The sequence below is a fragment of the Coffea eugenioides genome, chromosome 6, assembly GCF_003713205.1.
Source record: "Coffea eugenioides isolate CCC68of chromosome 6, Ceug_1.0, whole genome shotgun sequence".
Classification (NCBI taxonomy): Eukaryota; Viridiplantae; Streptophyta; class Magnoliopsida; order Gentianales; family Rubiaceae; genus Coffea; species Coffea eugenioides.
In genome coordinates this window covers 26,555,186-26,572,606 of record NC_040040.1, presented here as the reverse complement: position 1 = coordinate 26,572,606, position 17,421 = coordinate 26,555,186, and the positions used below count along the sequence as shown (strand labels likewise).

At 35.8% G+C, this 17,421-nt stretch overlaps 1 protein-coding gene and 1 pseudogene across 1 annotated transcript; one reads left to right on the top strand and one right to left on the bottom strand.

Annotated features, from left to right (window-relative positions):
* Nucleotides 1-9,551: 9,551 nt before the first annotated feature.
* Nucleotides 9,552-9,661, bottom strand: LOC113776602 (annotated as a pseudogene).
* Nucleotides 9,662-13,783: 4,122 nt separating this feature from the next.
* LOC113772906 (receptor-like protein kinase FERONIA) lies at nucleotides 13,784-16,732 on the top strand. The gene has a single exon (XM_027317407.1). The coding sequence runs from the start codon at nucleotides 13,801-13,803 to the stop codon at nucleotides 16,450-16,452; it is 2,652 nt and encodes an 883-aa protein (XP_027173208.1). The 5' UTR covers nucleotides 13,784-13,800; the 3' UTR covers nucleotides 16,453-16,732.
* Nucleotides 16,733-17,421: the final 689 nt, after the last annotated feature.

Sequence of the window (17,421 nt, the reverse complement as noted above, 5' to 3'; positions counted from 1 at the left end):
TGATTTGTCTATATTGTTGTGCTGTTTACCTGATTCGTCGGACAATTCTCACCTTTGGGATGATTAAGTACAACAATGGCCAAGAAAAAGACAAAAACTAAGAAAAAGGCCACTACTTCGTCACCCCAGCCCACCATAATTAGGAAGTCTAAACCTTCTGTTGCCTCCACTCCAGGACAAAAAGCTAGGTTGGGTTGGAGTAGAGGTGTACACATAGACTCACCCACTCACTTTAGGGGTAACTTAGACTTCACACAGTAGCAAGATAAATGCAGATAATTGCTAGTAAATACATTCACCAACCTACACTTGAGACTTTACGGATTGCTAATGAGACGGATGAGATATTTATGGTTATTGGGTGGAACAACTATATTCGAATTCGATGTCCTACATTTGTTGAGTTGACTAGGGAGTTCTATGCCACATTCGAGTTCAAGTTACCCAATGAATTCACTGTCAATACCCCCAATGTGATTAGGTATCGATTGATGGGTAGAAAGTTTAGGCAGTCGATCACAGAGTTCAATCTCGCCTTTAGTGTTCTTGATAGAGTCCAATCTGAGACGAGGAAGTACATTAACAGTGCTTGTGACTTTGTCAAGCCATTCTTCTCGACATGAGGGGTTATGGCAAGAGTTTTCGATTGATAGGGAGCAATATGACCCGAGTTAGTCTAAGAGTTCTTTCATTAAGTCCCCCGCCTGGTGATATGTTCAGCGATTTTTTGCTTATAGCTTTTTTGGCAGGAGAGACAACTCGGGTATCTTGACCAAACCCGAATACTTTTTTTTGTGGTTCATGTTGAATAATATTAAGGTTAATCTCAGGTGTTGGTTAGCCACACAGTTCAAGTCGGTGCTACCTAAAAGAAATAAACCTCTTATCTTGGGCTCCTACATTACTCATTTGGTAGTCAACCAGGGTGTTTTAGATTTGGCTAGCCATGATTTGCACTTTGCAGGTTCCATGGAGCCCTTGGATCTAGGTTGCTTGGAGAAGATGGGATTGGTGGAGTGCATTCTCGATGAGTACATGTTTGCCCCACCTCGACGAGGAAAGCATCGAGGTTGTGTCCCACAGATTGACGATATACTTCATGATGACCCCGGGCCCTCTACTAGTGCCCGGCCACCTCCATTTTGCGGGAATGAGCAATACCAGACTCTTCATAGGGAGATGCAGTAGATGAGCGGGCCTCTTACTCGGGTTGAGCATCAAATAGCAAATATGGCCCAGAACCTCACAGCTTTCTTCCATCATGCGGGTTTCCCTGCCCTTTTCCTCCTTCGCCGTAGCAGAGTATTGCCTCCTCCACGTTTAAGAAAGTGCCGTTGCCCTTTTTCTTTTTATTTTGCTCTCTATTTCTTCTATTGAGGACAATGTCAGATTTAGGTGTGCGGGAGGAGTTATGTTAGTTAGCTAGGTTTACTTGTGAATATTTTTATATTAGCTAGTTACTTTTGGACAGCTTTTCTCTTTTTATGGGCAATGATGATTTTGTGCAATCAAGATGCAAATGTTTGTGGTAAATTTGTATTGGCTGGACATTTTATTTTTCTTGACAAGGACTTTGAATGATGAATATGCTGAATTTGAAAATGCTTGAGCCACTTTGTGAGTTTATTGGGCCTGTTGTTGAGCAATTATGTCTTGAGTTGCTCTAATTTTCCTTTCTTGAGTTTTTATCGCACATGGTTTATCATTCTAGAACTTGCTCTGGTATGCACGTCGAGATCACAATTTGGTTGATTATGATACTAGAAAATGACAAGGGCACTTAGGATCTAAACTGTTTTCGACTTTCTTAAAAATCTACCATTATTTCGTTTACCATTAGTGAGCCATGTTTGAGCCTAAGACTTTTTCTTTGTTTAACACCATAATTGTTACTCAAGGCCTCTCATTTTAGACTTGCTTATTGAATCTCATGTCAAAGAAGTGTCTTGATTTAATTGTATATTATGTTGATACAAGGTGATGTATAGGTTTTAGCAAGTGTCAATTTTCCAAAAAAAAAATCTGAAAAAAAGAGGAGACAGTTTGTCAAATATTTTTTGGCATAATCTAGCATTTGGTGATCAATGATGGAAGCTGGGAACATGCCTTCACTTGCTAAGTTGTTGAGAATTGCAAGAAAAGCCTTGATCTTGTGGGATGAGGTGAAATTGATATTTAGTTGCATGCAGTAAATTTTTGACACTTTCTTTGACATGTTTGCACCTTTCAATTCTTCTTTATATCTTGCCTTCACTCGAGCCCCATTACAACCTTATTTAAATCCCTTAGCTTTTGGTATTTGATTCACTATTAGTGGTGGAGATATGATACACGAGCAAGCTTATGGTAAAGTCAATCCATAGTGTTGATTTGAGAGTATATTATGCCTATACACTTTTGTGAGTAATGAGTGCCTTTGTTAACAGCTCTAGGGAGGATTGTTGAAGCTCAGTGTATTATGCTTCGGGGGACTTGTTGGGATAGTAGGATGTCTATGCTGATATGAATTGTTGCAAACTCTTGTTATCTTGATTGTGCTTTTGAGCTTGAATATGTTTGAGGACAAACATAGTTTAGGTATGGGGGAAATTGATAGGTTACAGTTTTGTCAATAATTTTATAACTATTTCCATATTTTCTTTTACCAAATATTGCGTTAATTGACGGATTTTATTCATATTTGGTAATTTGTGCCAGTTACAAAGATTTGGATAAAAAAAAGAAGGAAAGACTTTGAGTTTTTCACTAGATTTGCTGATCGGCATAGTCACGTCAAAGTTAAATTCTGCACGTCCTAACAAGGCTTGGGAGTGGACGTGTATTATCCGACCATGCATTAAAGACTCGAAGTGGAGTCATGGATGTTCTATCAGATGACTGTTATAGACTTTCTAATTTGCTTTAAATTAATAGTTTAGTAGCAATAGGAAACTAGTCAATTAGGAAACAAGGATTCCTTTTTGTGCCACACGTGACTACTCATAAGACAATTTGACTTGGAATAGGTTTTCTTATCTTTTGTTTTTTGGGCAGCCACAAGAGAGATAGTTGGCACTTCATTTTTGGTTTTTTGACTTTTCTTCAGACTTGTCATCCAAATTTTGGAGAATGCTTTAGACAATTAATTCTACAAATTTGGCGTGGGCTTTCTTCGACGAGATGAACTAAATCTTTATTTCTAGTCAAGGAACAACAGAAGACTTAATTTGTCTGAAATTATGAGATTGAATTAATTTTATTTATTTCTTTTATTTATTGGTATTCGTATATTCTTTGATTTCATGTCTTATGGTTGTTATATTAATTGAATATCCAGGGTCCGGAATTTAGATTAATTTAATAACCAATAGCCAATTAAAGCGTTAAATCCGTAATTGTTTAATTGGTTTAAAATAGTGACAACTGACATGATTGGATTTGTGTCAGGGGAATATTCAGACTAATTTAAAATAACCCTTGTAGCATATTATTTGGTTAAAACAAGACTTCTCTAGTTTGTAAGGCAATTGGGAAATTAAATTTTAAGGTCGTACCTAGGATTATTTTTCGATTAGAATAGTGATTAACGGTCGTACCTTAATCACCGATACCGTAAGGAGGGGTTGACTGTCATTACTTGTTTGTCAGTTAATAATCGAAATTATCATTATATCAATGATCAATTAAATGAATCATTTCCGAAGTTATTCCTTGGCTAGAACTCATTTATCATTAACTCAATTTTAATAAATTGTCGTTCAGTTTGCATTTATTTATTTTATTTTTATTTGAGTTGCTTGGTTATTTCCATTTCTATAAAAAAAAATCCCCCATACTTTGAACTCGAAAGAAAATGAATTTCCCTAGTTCCTGTTGATTCGACCTTGCTTACCACTGCATACAAAATCTATATTACTTGAGTAGGTATTTATTATTGCACAGACTCGACAACCTGTCATTAACTGTATTTTATTTAGCTTTTATCATTTTTCTTTCTTTTTTGCCTCTTTATCCTATTACCACGACGTATTTATTTATTTATTTTGGCTTGATCTCATTGATATTCATTAAGCCTTCAATTATTTTGGTTCTGCAAGTCAATTCTCCTTTTGTGAGGTTTGTCTTAAATCTAAATGCAAAATTTGTGTTGTGCAATCCTGATTTTTTAGTTCCTTTTCAATGCATAATTGAATCTTGCACTTCATTTAGTAATTCTTTGGTACTAAATTTTTGTACCCCTTTTATGTATTGAAAAACCTTCCATTCCAATTTCTTGCAAGTTTTATTGTGAATTTGTAGGATGGGAGTTTTACATGATGGTGTCTTGTTTGAAAAGAAATAGTCGTGAAATTTTATGCATTTGTAATTATAATAGCATGATGTTTGAACTTTATGAAGCATATACCATTTATGTTAAAATTGAACTAATTTTGCATTTTTCATGTGTTTGGTTTTTAAATTCTTTACGGTTATTTATCTATACAATACATCTCTACTACATTGCAATAAGCAAGTTGGAGCAAACTTTTGGAACATTCCACTAAAAATAAACCTTACTTTTTAGGCTCATTTTTTAGCAATTGTAATTGCTCTTTATTTGAAAGCAAATTATAATATGATGCATTTTAACTAGAATTTTATAGGTAGGGCTAAGCAGTGCTTGCACAACCTGATTCCTTCTAGTTTTGTCTATACATAAATACATACATATATATATATATATATATATATATATATATATATATATAAACATACATAGATGTTATACTACGTCAAAATTTATGTGGGGGATGGAGTGTGATATGTTCCCCCATCCCTTGCCCCATTTGAGGCGGGTTAAGAAAATCCCCCACTCCCACCCCTGCCTCATTTCTCCTTCCTCGGGTGTGTTGGTTGCCATATCTAACCACCCGTTTGGCATACCCTACGGAATGGCAATAGCAATGGCCATAAAAAAATTCTTCAATGGCAATGGGTATTGCCAAAACCTTATTGATTGTTTGGTATTGTAATAAAAAGGAATGGGTTTTCAAATTTTTTAAAATTTTTTTCTTTTTCCCTCCTTCTTCCTATGTTCCAATACTAAACCTTAACCGCTTTCAACCACCATCACCACCAACGTGGCAAGTCCACCAATTCAACTAGTTCGAAAATTTTATAAGCCAAATGACTATCAACAAATCATCTCACTTTGGAGAAGTTAAATTTAAAATTAATTTGACATCAAATTGTCCAATAACACATGAAGTCAAGCTTAAAATCTTGAAGACCAAAAAAAAAAAAAAAGCACACACACACACAAGGTGATGCTATGTTTTGCCTGCAAATCACAAAATTAAGGGTGTTAAGGTTTCGTAAAGAAAAGTTTGTTAAAGTCACAATAATTGCCAGAAAAAAAAAAAAAGCTTCACCCAAGCAACAATGGCCACCAACACCATCACCACCTACTGGCCATTAAGAGAAAAGAGAGAGAAAAATATTGGAGGAGAGAATAAAGGAAAGAAAGGAACATGCGCACGCTTACAAAAACACAAAAACAAAAGGAAAAAAGGGGAAAAAAGGGAGTACAAGAAGAAAGAAAGACTGGCATCGCTATGGACAGATAGCTGTATTTTCATTCTTTTTGGTATTTTTCTTATGTCATTTAGCATTAAATTTGTCAATAGGGCTCATTCCCCCAAATTGGTCAGTAATGACCACTACCTACTTTTGGGTTTTTGATTGTGATTGAACCATACCCATAGAAGTGTATCAAACATCATCTATGGGTATAAAGCACTTTCTATACCCATTGAAGAGTAGAAAACCCACCAACCAAACGGTTGGTAAATCTTTATTGAAAGTTGGTCTTCTATCAGTTTCATTTAGAAACGGTTCCACATCAAAAACCACTCAAGCAAAAAACGACAATAGCCAATTAATCTGCGAATTGTCTCACTCGAAGATGATGAATCGGATTTTCAAAAGCTTTAATATACGGATAAGCCATTTGTCAAAGTGTGTACACAGGTCAACCTGAACCTAAATCTGAACCACATAGGTGATGACACGTTTCTAATTATCAATATCATTTCGTTATAAATAGGCAAGGCTAGTTCTGTTGTATTTGCAGTTCATATTGGTTTGGCATCAACATACAGCACAATGGCATCAAGAAGGGTTCAATTGGTTTCACTCATCCTCATGACTCTTCTTCTTTCTGGATATTCTAATGGTAATGCTTCTATCTAAGCTGTATCATACATTGATAGAAACTCGAAAGTGGAGTTCACAAATCAATCGAGCCTTTGATCAAAGATTTTGGCAAATGAAATTGGGTGTTTGATTTAAGTCTCAAGTTTATCAAGTTGGAATTTCAAATGGAGTTTAATTTATTTGTTTATTCTACAGATTCTAAGCCCTTGGCATGTTGATGTCTTGGCTTCCAAACATTTTTTTTTAAAGCAAACCCCGTTCACGGGGAGGGGAAGCTAATCCTAAAATTTTCAAACTAATTGGTTGCTTTGTTGTCTCCTGTCATATACGAATAATTCTTCCCATGTGAATGATTTTTATCTTGTATTTAACACTTATATATGCACTTATAAAAATATTAAAGAGAGCATTTTTACCAATATAAATAATATAATTTTGAGTATTATAAGATTTTAATTGTTTTTGGAATTAAGTAATAATTCAACGGTAAATTGGTGTATAAATATATATATATATATATTGTTGCAGAGATTAACGACGACGATGATGGACCGTATAGCGATTGCAAATTTGTTGGTACATGCACCACAAGACTTGATTGCATCGAGCAGTGTGGCTACGTGGACTTGCACATCAATAATGTTTTATGCGTTCCTGGATTTAGTGGTCTTCAATGCTGCTGCATAGTGCATGATCCAAGATAAAAGAGGCTGTAGATCCCAGAAAGGTCTGCCTATTGTGATGCTTGAATTTGCAATCAATTTGACTAGCATTTAATCAATAAAAATATTTTATTTAATTTGAATTTCGGTTCAATCTTTAATGATCACGGGTTAGTTATTCAGAGTAGAATGGTTATATATGAAAGAGTCTGTCAAACGAATGTCCAATAATGGATTTCAGGGGTTCATATTTTGAAAAAAGTAATATTAATTAGAAAATATATATAAATATAAGATAGGATAATAATTGTTAATGTGTGAATTTATGTAGCTAATAAAGTATGATTTAGGTGTATAGGCACTCGTTAGAAATCTCCTATATGAAAATCTAAGGTATGAACCTAAGTATGGATTCATCACTTGGACCCATCAAGAGAGGTCTCATGCGCAAGCTATTTAGTAAATTAAAATTAAATAAGGAAAGTGCTTAAATTCAAGAAGGACAAGGAGCATAAGTACGTGCTTTCACATTGTAATCTTTGCTATAAATCAAGTGCATTAACTAATGAGTAAATCTTTCCTACACTGACGGTGTATACACTATCATCGTTGGATTCATGCTATGTGTGCAAAAGTTAAATTTCAAATTCAAATTTTGCATAGTTGTCAATCATCCAACGCTGATAGTGTATACACTGTCAGTGTAGGAAAGATTAATCCTTAACCTAATACCATTCTCATTAACAAAAAATTATAATTATTAAAAGATTTTTTAATGTAGAACTTGTTAGTACAACTAAATTACACTTAAATTACCCTATGAATAAATTCAATCATAATTATTGAGCCCCATGTATTTAAACACTTCCTAAATTCACTGTATTTTTTCAAAAAAAAAAAACTAACATTTGAATGTTTGTGACGAGTGCTCATTGACCAACCGTTAGCTAAGTTGATTATTAAATATACAAAATAAATTTAATAATCCATTTTTTAATTTTTTTGTTACGATTTATCATTTTACTACATACACTCATGTCTATTGCTTTCTTATATTGAGACACTTTCCCTTTTCAAAGGCTAATTCCTCCTATTATTGTTCGAAAAAAAATCGCAACAATAACGTTCTGACAGAGTTCTGGTACGAAACTATGCCTGCCGGGCTGACACAACCCGGCAAGTAAGAGAAATTTTTTTTTTTTTTGGTAAATGTTTGGCTGCCTGGTTGACAAAAAGCTGCCAGGGCACCACCAATGCATTAAGACTTGGTGGGGTGGGAGGTAAGGGTTCAAATCTTACCTCCCACCAATTGCCACAATTAAATGTGGCCTTACTTAAAAAATTCAGACGGATGCGTAGTGCATCCGTCTGATCCGGTGGTGGTTCAGTCCCCTTCGGGTTATCTCAGGACCTCTTCAGGCTCTCCCCCTTCCCATAGTGTAGGGAGCTAGCGTATCGATAAAAAAAAAAAAAAAAGATAGCCTGTAGCTTTTCTTTTTTTTTTAACTTCAAGGCTACCGGGCTTAGTAAGCCAGGCAGTCATGATGGCCGGCTGCAGCTTTTTTTTTTTTTTTTTTAACTTCAAATTAGCCCGGCAGCCTTTTTTTGAGTGGACTTTTCCTCATCAGTAGTAGTAGCAGCAGCAGCAGCTTCTTTGAAATGGTAAGAAGGAAAAAAGAAGCTTCCTGTAACTTCCTACCTTTTTTCCACTCACCTTCCTCTCCACTTGCGTCCCACTGCATTTTCACCTGTTCTTACAACTTTTTCATTAAAAAAAATTTATATAAAAGTTAAAAAGGTTTTTAAATTTTTTTAAGAATCTATAAGTAGTATTAGTAGGACAAGTATTACCAAAAAAAGAAAAAAAAAGGAAGAAGAAGCTACCTGTTGCCACGTCCAACTACTGACATGTTACAACTTGCATCTGCATCTACATTTGAGTTTCCCACAAAAAAGAAAGGGATGACTATTTGTATTCGGTTGTTTGGTTTGCATTGGGGCCATGCAGCCCCTTATTTCCGCTTTTGATGGCCGCCAGATATTTTGGAAATTTATCATGGTAACCGGCAGCCAAGCATTTAAAAAAAAAAAATTCTCTTGTCAGAACGTTATTGTTGCGATTTTTTTTTTCAAACAATAATTAGAGGAATTAGCCCTTTTCAAAACACTAATACTAGAAGCCCCACTTTATTCGTCCGCTTTTATCTCACTTCATTACTTTCTTTTTTTTTTTTTTGCCCTTTTCCTATTTCATTAACTTTCCTGCAAACACTTGTCGAAAGAGAAAACAAAAGATGTCCCCCACTCTCCACTAATTTATTTTGTGTAATTTCACTGCGAATACCCACAGGCCACCACTCTAGCTTGCCAAGTATTTTTTTTTTCTAGCAACTGAGTCTTTTGTGAAGTAGTCATGTAATTAAGATTGAAGTTTTAAAATCAAAAGTACATAATTCCATGAGTTGTAACTTGTAGATCCGATGAGTTGTAACTTGTAAATCAACTCGTGTTGGTATTTCTTCTGCCATTAAAGGATTATTTTTAGTTTTGTTTTTGGGGGGTAGGGGTTGAAGAGCTTTTTGAATTCTTTGGAGACCAATGCTCAAGAGAAAGGAAATTGCCAAGTGTGCTCTACTATTCACGCATCTTTTGATTTTATCCACCAATCTTTTTTCGAGTTGTATTTCAATACCTAACCATGCAACCAACACCAATAAAAAATTAGAGCATCCTTTTTTTCTCATTTTTGTGTGTCACACTTGCATAGTCTTTGCAAATCTTCTCTATATCGTTCCAATTTTATTGGATGTTCCAAAGGACAGACCATTCCTTTACATTGTATGATAAAGGGAAATGAGCACCTGAACCAAGATATACATAATAATTTTTAATGTTTACAGTATAATTTGATATTTTTTTCGATAGAAAAAGATAATTTTAGTCATTGTAATTTCAAAGATAACTTACAATTGTCTTCTAAAAATGACGATCATTTGAATTTAAAAAAAGTAACGTTGCTCAAAAGACTTGCTCGAGGATGACAAGAAATGATAAGAATTTAACCCCACCACTAGAAAGGAGAAAACTTCTATGTCCTTATTCCTTCTTTCTTGCTAAATTATCATGGATGTTCTCAGCATCTCTGCACCCCAAAATCAAGTTCTGATCAATTAAATGTAAATCCTCTTATTTCATTCTCACAGCTATGGTAAATAGATTTTTGTACCAAGCACCTTCGCCCAAAAATAAAAAAAAATAGACCCAATTAGTCCCTTATTTTTTAGAAAAGATTTTTTCGTGCCCCACACTTACAATGGTATAAAATAAGAGTAAATCTTTTATACACTGACGATGTATTCATTATCACGATCGGATATACGACACATATGCAAAATTTGAGTTTCAAATTCAAATTCGGATTACATGTCATGCATCTAATGGTGAAAGTGTATACACTGTCAGTATATAGAAGATTAATTCATAAAATAATGCCTATTTTGGAAATATACCACTTTAGTCCCATAAATCAAATTCGATCAACTCTCTAGCTAAGAATTACATACCCCAAGCACGCACTTAATATATTAGGGGCAAAATTGAAAGGTAAAACTCTTCCCCTCTAAAATTCAATGTTTTGAAAATCAGATCGAACCGGCCGGTTCGTAATTCAACAAGCCGTGGCACCGGTCCGGTTCTATAATGAAGTTGACTTTGTAAGAAAATCGGTCAAGACCGATCAAACCCGTCAAAATCGGTGAACCGGGTTGAACTAGTGATTTCCGATTTTTCAACATTCCCCTCAATTTTTTTTAAGTTTTGGATCGAACTCAAAACCTTTGTGATAGAAGACCAATGTAGTAACTATTGTACCAGCACATCCTATTAGTTTTATTTGATAACACATTTATATAAAACAAACATTCATTTTTTTTTCTCCATTTCCTATAAAATCTCATCCTTTCATGACTCTTTCTTTCTAATTTTCAACTCTCTCTCTCTCTCCTCTTTTCTTTTGTCACTCCGTTTTTAATCAAACCTCTTTAGTTTTAATTTATTGATGTTTTCTTCCATCTTTTAGTCTTGTTTTTGTCAATTAAATTGAAAAAAAATTAAAAAGAATTATTTTTCTTTAACCCTAAAGACTAATTATTAAATGCCACAGCTACTCACTTTTATCTCATTTTCGTTTCTTATCAAGTTTGCATTTCTAGTTTTGATTCTCATAACTTCCTTCAAATTCCAAACTTTTTTTTTAATTCCAATCTCTAAATCCCAAAAACATTAATTAAAATTTAAACTCACAATGTCTAAATTCCCATAGACGTGAATTTTGTATAATTTCAAAATATTTTGGTATTTTTGGGTTGGATTTAAGATTTTTTTTTTTGGTAGATATAATTGAGATTGAGATGAAATTTATTTGTTTGAACTTATAATTTAAAAAATTTATTTTTGAAAATCCAAGTTATTCGAAAATATTAAACTTTCCATCATATAAAGTTTTAAATTAGTTCATTGCATATCTTATTTTGCGCATTTTTTACAAATTATTTTTTTAAAAATTTGTTGAACCAGGATTGAACCGGTCTGACCAGTTGAACCTGGACTCGAGCACCTCACCGGTTCAATTAACGGTCTGAATTTTAAAGCATTGCTAAAATTAAATGAGAAAATGACCAACTTTGTTCCTCACTGATTTGAAAATATTTTCTTTCATCCATCACATTCAAAAGAATCCAAAACCACCCCTGTCATTTTGAACATGTACCAATTTCATCCCAAAACCAAATCTAAATCAACTTTCCACCCGAGAACATTCAGCCTGACCATGTCTCCATACACTTTCATACCCAACCATATGTAAATCATCTCAAGGCCTATTGGTCAACGAAATGACGAAGCCAAAAGTAGATGTCGCACTAGGATCTCGTTGCTTCACTAGTTATTACATGTTGATTATTTGAAGAAAATATATAATCATGCCCATGGAACAGGAAAAATTCGTCTATGAATCTGTTGATAAAACAACAGATGAGAGCAGTGTAAAAGTAGAGCAAGCCAAAAAAGAAAAAGTAAACATCATTGAAACATAGAAGAATTTTATCTAGCTTTTACAAATTACTACATCAACAATTTGCAGTCGAATTTTTCTGGCTTGGTGGCTATGCATTACTGTGTCCTTCAAATAACGAAACATGTATCAGTCAGCGAAGCAACGAGGTTTAATTCGCCGTTTGCTTTTGTTTTGGTCATTTAGTTAATTAATAGCCTTGAAATATTGTAATGTAGCTAGGGTGTGCAACCCTTTGCCTAGAAGTTGATAAAAACTTGATTTTTGGACGAAATTAGTAGTACATCTTTAACTTGTAAGGGTATAGATTTTGCAAGCTTTAAATATGTGAGACATAAAAACTATTTTGCAAAAATATAAGGGATGAAATTCATCATTTTCTCTTTTAGTTTTGATTGGGAAGAATTTTGTTTTTCCATTTGGCTCCTGATATAATACGCATGTGGTTGGGGCATACGACTCTAAGCCAGAAACTTGGTCGGAATTGGGTTATGGAGCGATATTGGTATGTTTTCAAAATTTAAAGCAAGTTTTGCATGGTTTGAAAGTGACAATTTGGATCATTTTCTCAAAAATAAAATTAAATTACCAAGAGAATGCATCATACTTCTAAGCCAATTTTGCTCCGTAATTCTAGGTTACATAACCATCGATTAATCATGTAAGCTTAGATGAAGAAAACCCCGATTAAGGGTCCGTTTGTTTCGGGTGAAAATGTTTTCCAGGAAAATATTTTCCTAATTTCACGTGTTTGGTTGCACAAAAGTTACTGAAAACATTTTCCTATGTAAAATATTTTCACTCATCTTATGGAAAACAACTTCCCTTCCAAACTTACTGAAGTTGTTTTCCTAAATGTATGCATCCCGCCTGTAGTATGTTCCAAACTTACTGAAAACATCTTATAGTATGTTTTTTTTTTTTTAGTGTAAACAGGAGGACTCGAACCCAAGACCTCTTCCTTACACTCCCTCCCCCGTACCACCCAACCCAACCCAACCCAACCCCCCCCTAGTATATTCAAAATAAAAAAAGACCTCATCCTGCTCATCCTATGCTAGTAATTAATTATGTATAATAGGGACATTCTTTTCTAGAGAAACTTTCAACAGTGAAAGTGCAAGATATATGTCACAATAAGCATTGCATGTGATTGATATTTGACACTAAATGACCAGCAATTTGTTTATTGCTTCATATATACACTTCTCCAAGATTTTTTAAAGTTAAACAATGAGATAAATTTTCTTATTTTGCATGGGAAGAAGTATGTAGTTATAATGTGTAGAAAGTAAAGATAGAGATAAAAGTGAAAATATTTCAAAAGTTAAACAAATATCAGAAAAATGAAGTAAGAAAATATTTTCAATAAGCTAACCAAACACCTGAAAATGATGAAAGGGAAATGATTTTCATGGAAAATTACTTCCACGGAAAATATTTTCCCAAGGAAAACATTTTACTTCCAACCAAACAGACCCTAAATGCAAATCTTAATGACTTCTGCTTGAAATTAAAAGGAGAGAAGTGCAACTAATAATTTGCCATGGTGTAGCTGCTTCTCGTAAGCTTTATTTGGGAGAATAAATCAATACGCGTGCATTTTATTGGCCTAATGACTTGATGCATTAAATCTGCCCAATGACTTGACTTTTCCAACTTAACAAGTCCACGCTAAAGAGTTCATTTTGACACTACCATACTCGCTTCATGATGTTAATTCTACTACTGTTTCCTTCTTCATCTGAATTGGGGACTTTAAATTCCACAACATTTCTTAAAGACATATGGCGAAATCCCAATCCTACAATTCAATGGAATAACGACCAATTTTTCCATCAGAACATTTGAGCCATATATATATATATATTTTCCCTGCAAGTCTGCGTTCCAATGTTCACTCTTCTTGTATACCTCTGCTTTCTCTTCAATTTGTTGTTTGTCATCGCTTCCACTGGCAGCACTCCGCCTTACACCCCCACAGATTATATCCTTATCAACTGCGGCTCATCCTCGAATTCAACCTCAGTTGATGGCCGGAACTGGGACGGTGACGCGGGCTCAAAATTCTCACCGAATGACATGGCAAATATTTCATCAGCAGTCACAGCTACTGAATTCAACTCCTCAGTTAGCGAAGTCCCTTTTTCAAGCGCCCGAATCATCCTTTCTCGATTCTCTTACACCTTCCCAGTCAGCCTAGGCAAAAAGTTCCTCCGCCTTTACTTCCACCCTACCTCGTACTCCGGCGGTCACAAAACAACTGAGTCTTTTTTCAACGTCACAGCTAATAACTACACCCTTCTCAGTAACTTCAGTGCATATCTCACAGCTTCTACCGATTTATTCACACTAGGCTTTGTTAAAAAAGAATATATCATCAACGTTCAATATATGAATCAATTCCTCAATGTTACCTTTTTGCCCTCTTCAAATTCCTATGCTTTCGTTAATGGAATTGAAATTGTTTCAATCCCAGACGATCTCTACATGGGCAACATTGATAACCTCAAAGTCATGGATGGCCAGTTCGAGTTTGTTCAGGACAGGACTGCCTTTGAAGCTCTTTACAGGCTCAACGTAGGAGGTGATGTTGTTTCTGTGGTGGACGATAGTGGGATGTTCCGGGGATGGGCTCCAGATGACGATTTCCTCTGGGACGTTAAAAAAGGAAATCCAGTGAGCAATGATGAAATTGCCATAAAGTACACTCCACTGACCCCAAATTACACCGCGCCCCCAGTAGTGTATACTACTGCAAGGGCGATGGGAAAGTTCAGCACCAACTTCAACTTGAGCTGGATGTTCCCTGTTGACTCTGGGTTTTATTATCTCATGAGGTTGCATTTTTGTGAGATTGATCCTGATTTGATTGCAGCGGGTTACGAACGGGTGTTCATAATATTTATAAGTAACAGAATAGCTGAGCCAGGAGCTGATGTTATTCATTGGGCAGGCGGCCAAGGAATCCCAGTTCTCAGAGACTACCTCGTGTTCGTTCCAAACCCACCAGAGGGTCGCCAGACCAAGCAAGGCTTGTTTCTTGCTCTGCACCCAAATCTTGACGTCAAACCAAAATATGCCGATGCAATCTTGAATGGCTTAGAATTGTTCAAATTGAATACCTCCGACGGCAGTCTTGGCGGGACCAATCCTAATCTATCGAAGGATCCCAATTCTCTGGCATCAAACAAGAAGTCACCGATTAAGGGGAGTCCCGGAAAACCTCGGGTACTGTTTGCTGCCATTGGAGAAGGGGCGGCAGGAGGGGTTTCCTTGATTTTAATCCTTGGTTTCTTAATTTTCCGGTGGCGATGGAAGAGAAGGGTAAAAGACTTGGACCAGAAAAGTGCTCCAAAGTCATCTTGTACCCCACTTTCAACCCCACCAAGGTCAACAAAGACTGGAGCTTCAGGTTCATCGTCGCTTAGGAGATTTTTGTTGGAAGAGATTAGATCCGCTACTGCCAACTTCGATGCCAAGTTTGTGGTTGGGACCGGGGGATTTGGAAACGTGTACAAAGGGTACATAGACAACAATCTAACCACGGTTGCGATAAAGCGATTAAATCCTTCATCAAGACAGGGTGCCCGCGAATTCCAAACCGAGATCCAGTTGCTATCAAATTTAAGACATCTTCATTTGGTTTCTTTGATAGGCTACTGTGATGAAAAGGGTGAGATGATCTTGGTTTACGATTATATGGCTAATGGGACCCTCCGCGATCATCTCTATAGAACAGACAATCCACCGCTCCCATGGAAACAACGCCTTCAAATCTGCATTGGCGCCGCCAAAGGGTTGGATTATCTCCACACAGGCACCAAGCACACTATCATTCACCGCGATGTAAAGTCAACCAACATATTATTGGACGAGACATGGGTGGCCAAAGTTTCGGATTTCGGATTATCCAAACTCGGTCCGAGTGGGATTTACAGCCATATCAGTACGCAGGTCAAGGGGAGTTTCGGCTACATAGATCCGGAGTACTACACGAGACAGCAATTGACGGACAAGTCCGATGTGTACTCATTCGGGGTGGTTTTGTTTGAAGTTTTGTGTGGTCGGGCACCTATTATTCTAGACTTACCCCAGGAGCAGGTGAATTTGGCTGAATGGGCCAAGAAGTGTTACAAAAAAGGGATTATCCATCGAGTTGTGGACCCAGATGTGAAGGGCGAGATTGCTCCCCAATGTTTGAGGATTTTTGCTGAAACGGCCATTAATTGTTTGAACGATCAAGGGATTCAACGACCGGGAATGGATGATGTAGTTGGTGGCCTTGAATTTGCATTGCAAGTCCAGGAGGCAGCTGAAAATGAGGGTGGTCGACCTGATCCATTTCCCTTGCATATGCATGGAGGAGATGTGCAAAATATGACCGATGATGATACGGATGTGATTTCTGAATCAGGAGGTGACCAAGATTCTGCTGGCAAGATCGAGATGGTGGTATTACAACTTGGACATCCACGGCAAGCAGTGACAACTTCAAGGTTTGACAGTGTTTTCTCTGAGATTACGAATCCCACTGGACGGTAAGGTTTTTTAATCAACAAACCAACCTTGAGGCTTGAACCTAAAATATTCATTTCAGAGGACTCAAGAGTCTGGTACGCTGTGTCGTTCTTCTTTGTCGCTGTCTTTTTTTTTTTTTTTCTTATAGCAAATGTATAGTATTGTGTGGTTTTGATTCATGCAAGCGCTGCGTTAACTCATAGTCAAAGTTTAGTTCTGTATCAAATAAATCCCGTAGAATATGTAAAATTGTGTTGTTGTGCCATATTATTAAGGAAATATTGACAAGATGAAAAACATTTAAACTCAATAACAATCTAAAGGCATCGATTTTTTTTTAAAAATTTTTGTAGGGATTGGATAGATTGACATATTTAGGAGATGTAATCTTATACTAATCTCTTCTCTGTATGATAATCTTATACTAATCTTTTGGTTGAGATTGTCTTGAGTTGAATTGCTATTGAGTAACGAGATTAATTAGTTATTTGTCACTCTTAAATGTAAGTTGCATTTATTATATCCACTGCAATGTTCCTTTTCTTTTTCTTTTCAGTTGATTTTAGTAACACCTTTGAAAATTTGGTTTAGTTTCCTTCATATTTAAACATCATGAGAATTGCCCCATATATGTTCGAGAGAAAAAACTTTTCTTCTTCCAAAATTTCAAGTTAAAACAAAAAAGTTTAATTACTTCATGAAACAACACTTTTTTTATTTTTATTTTTGTCAAACAATCTTAAGAAATTAAGACACACCTCAGAGTGACCTAACATGGTGGGGCTTTAGATGAAGTGTTGATAATAGAAAGGAAGGCCTAAAGTTAATCCAAATATTCCCAACCATACACTCATTATCTAAAGGATGGACTGATAGTGGTTTCAGAAAAAAATTTAAGTCCAAGGAGGCAAAGGACATCAAAGATGGAGAAATCATCCAATAAGAGCAAGAGCCTGTTTAAGCTTAACTACCCAATGGCATGGCTGCTACTTA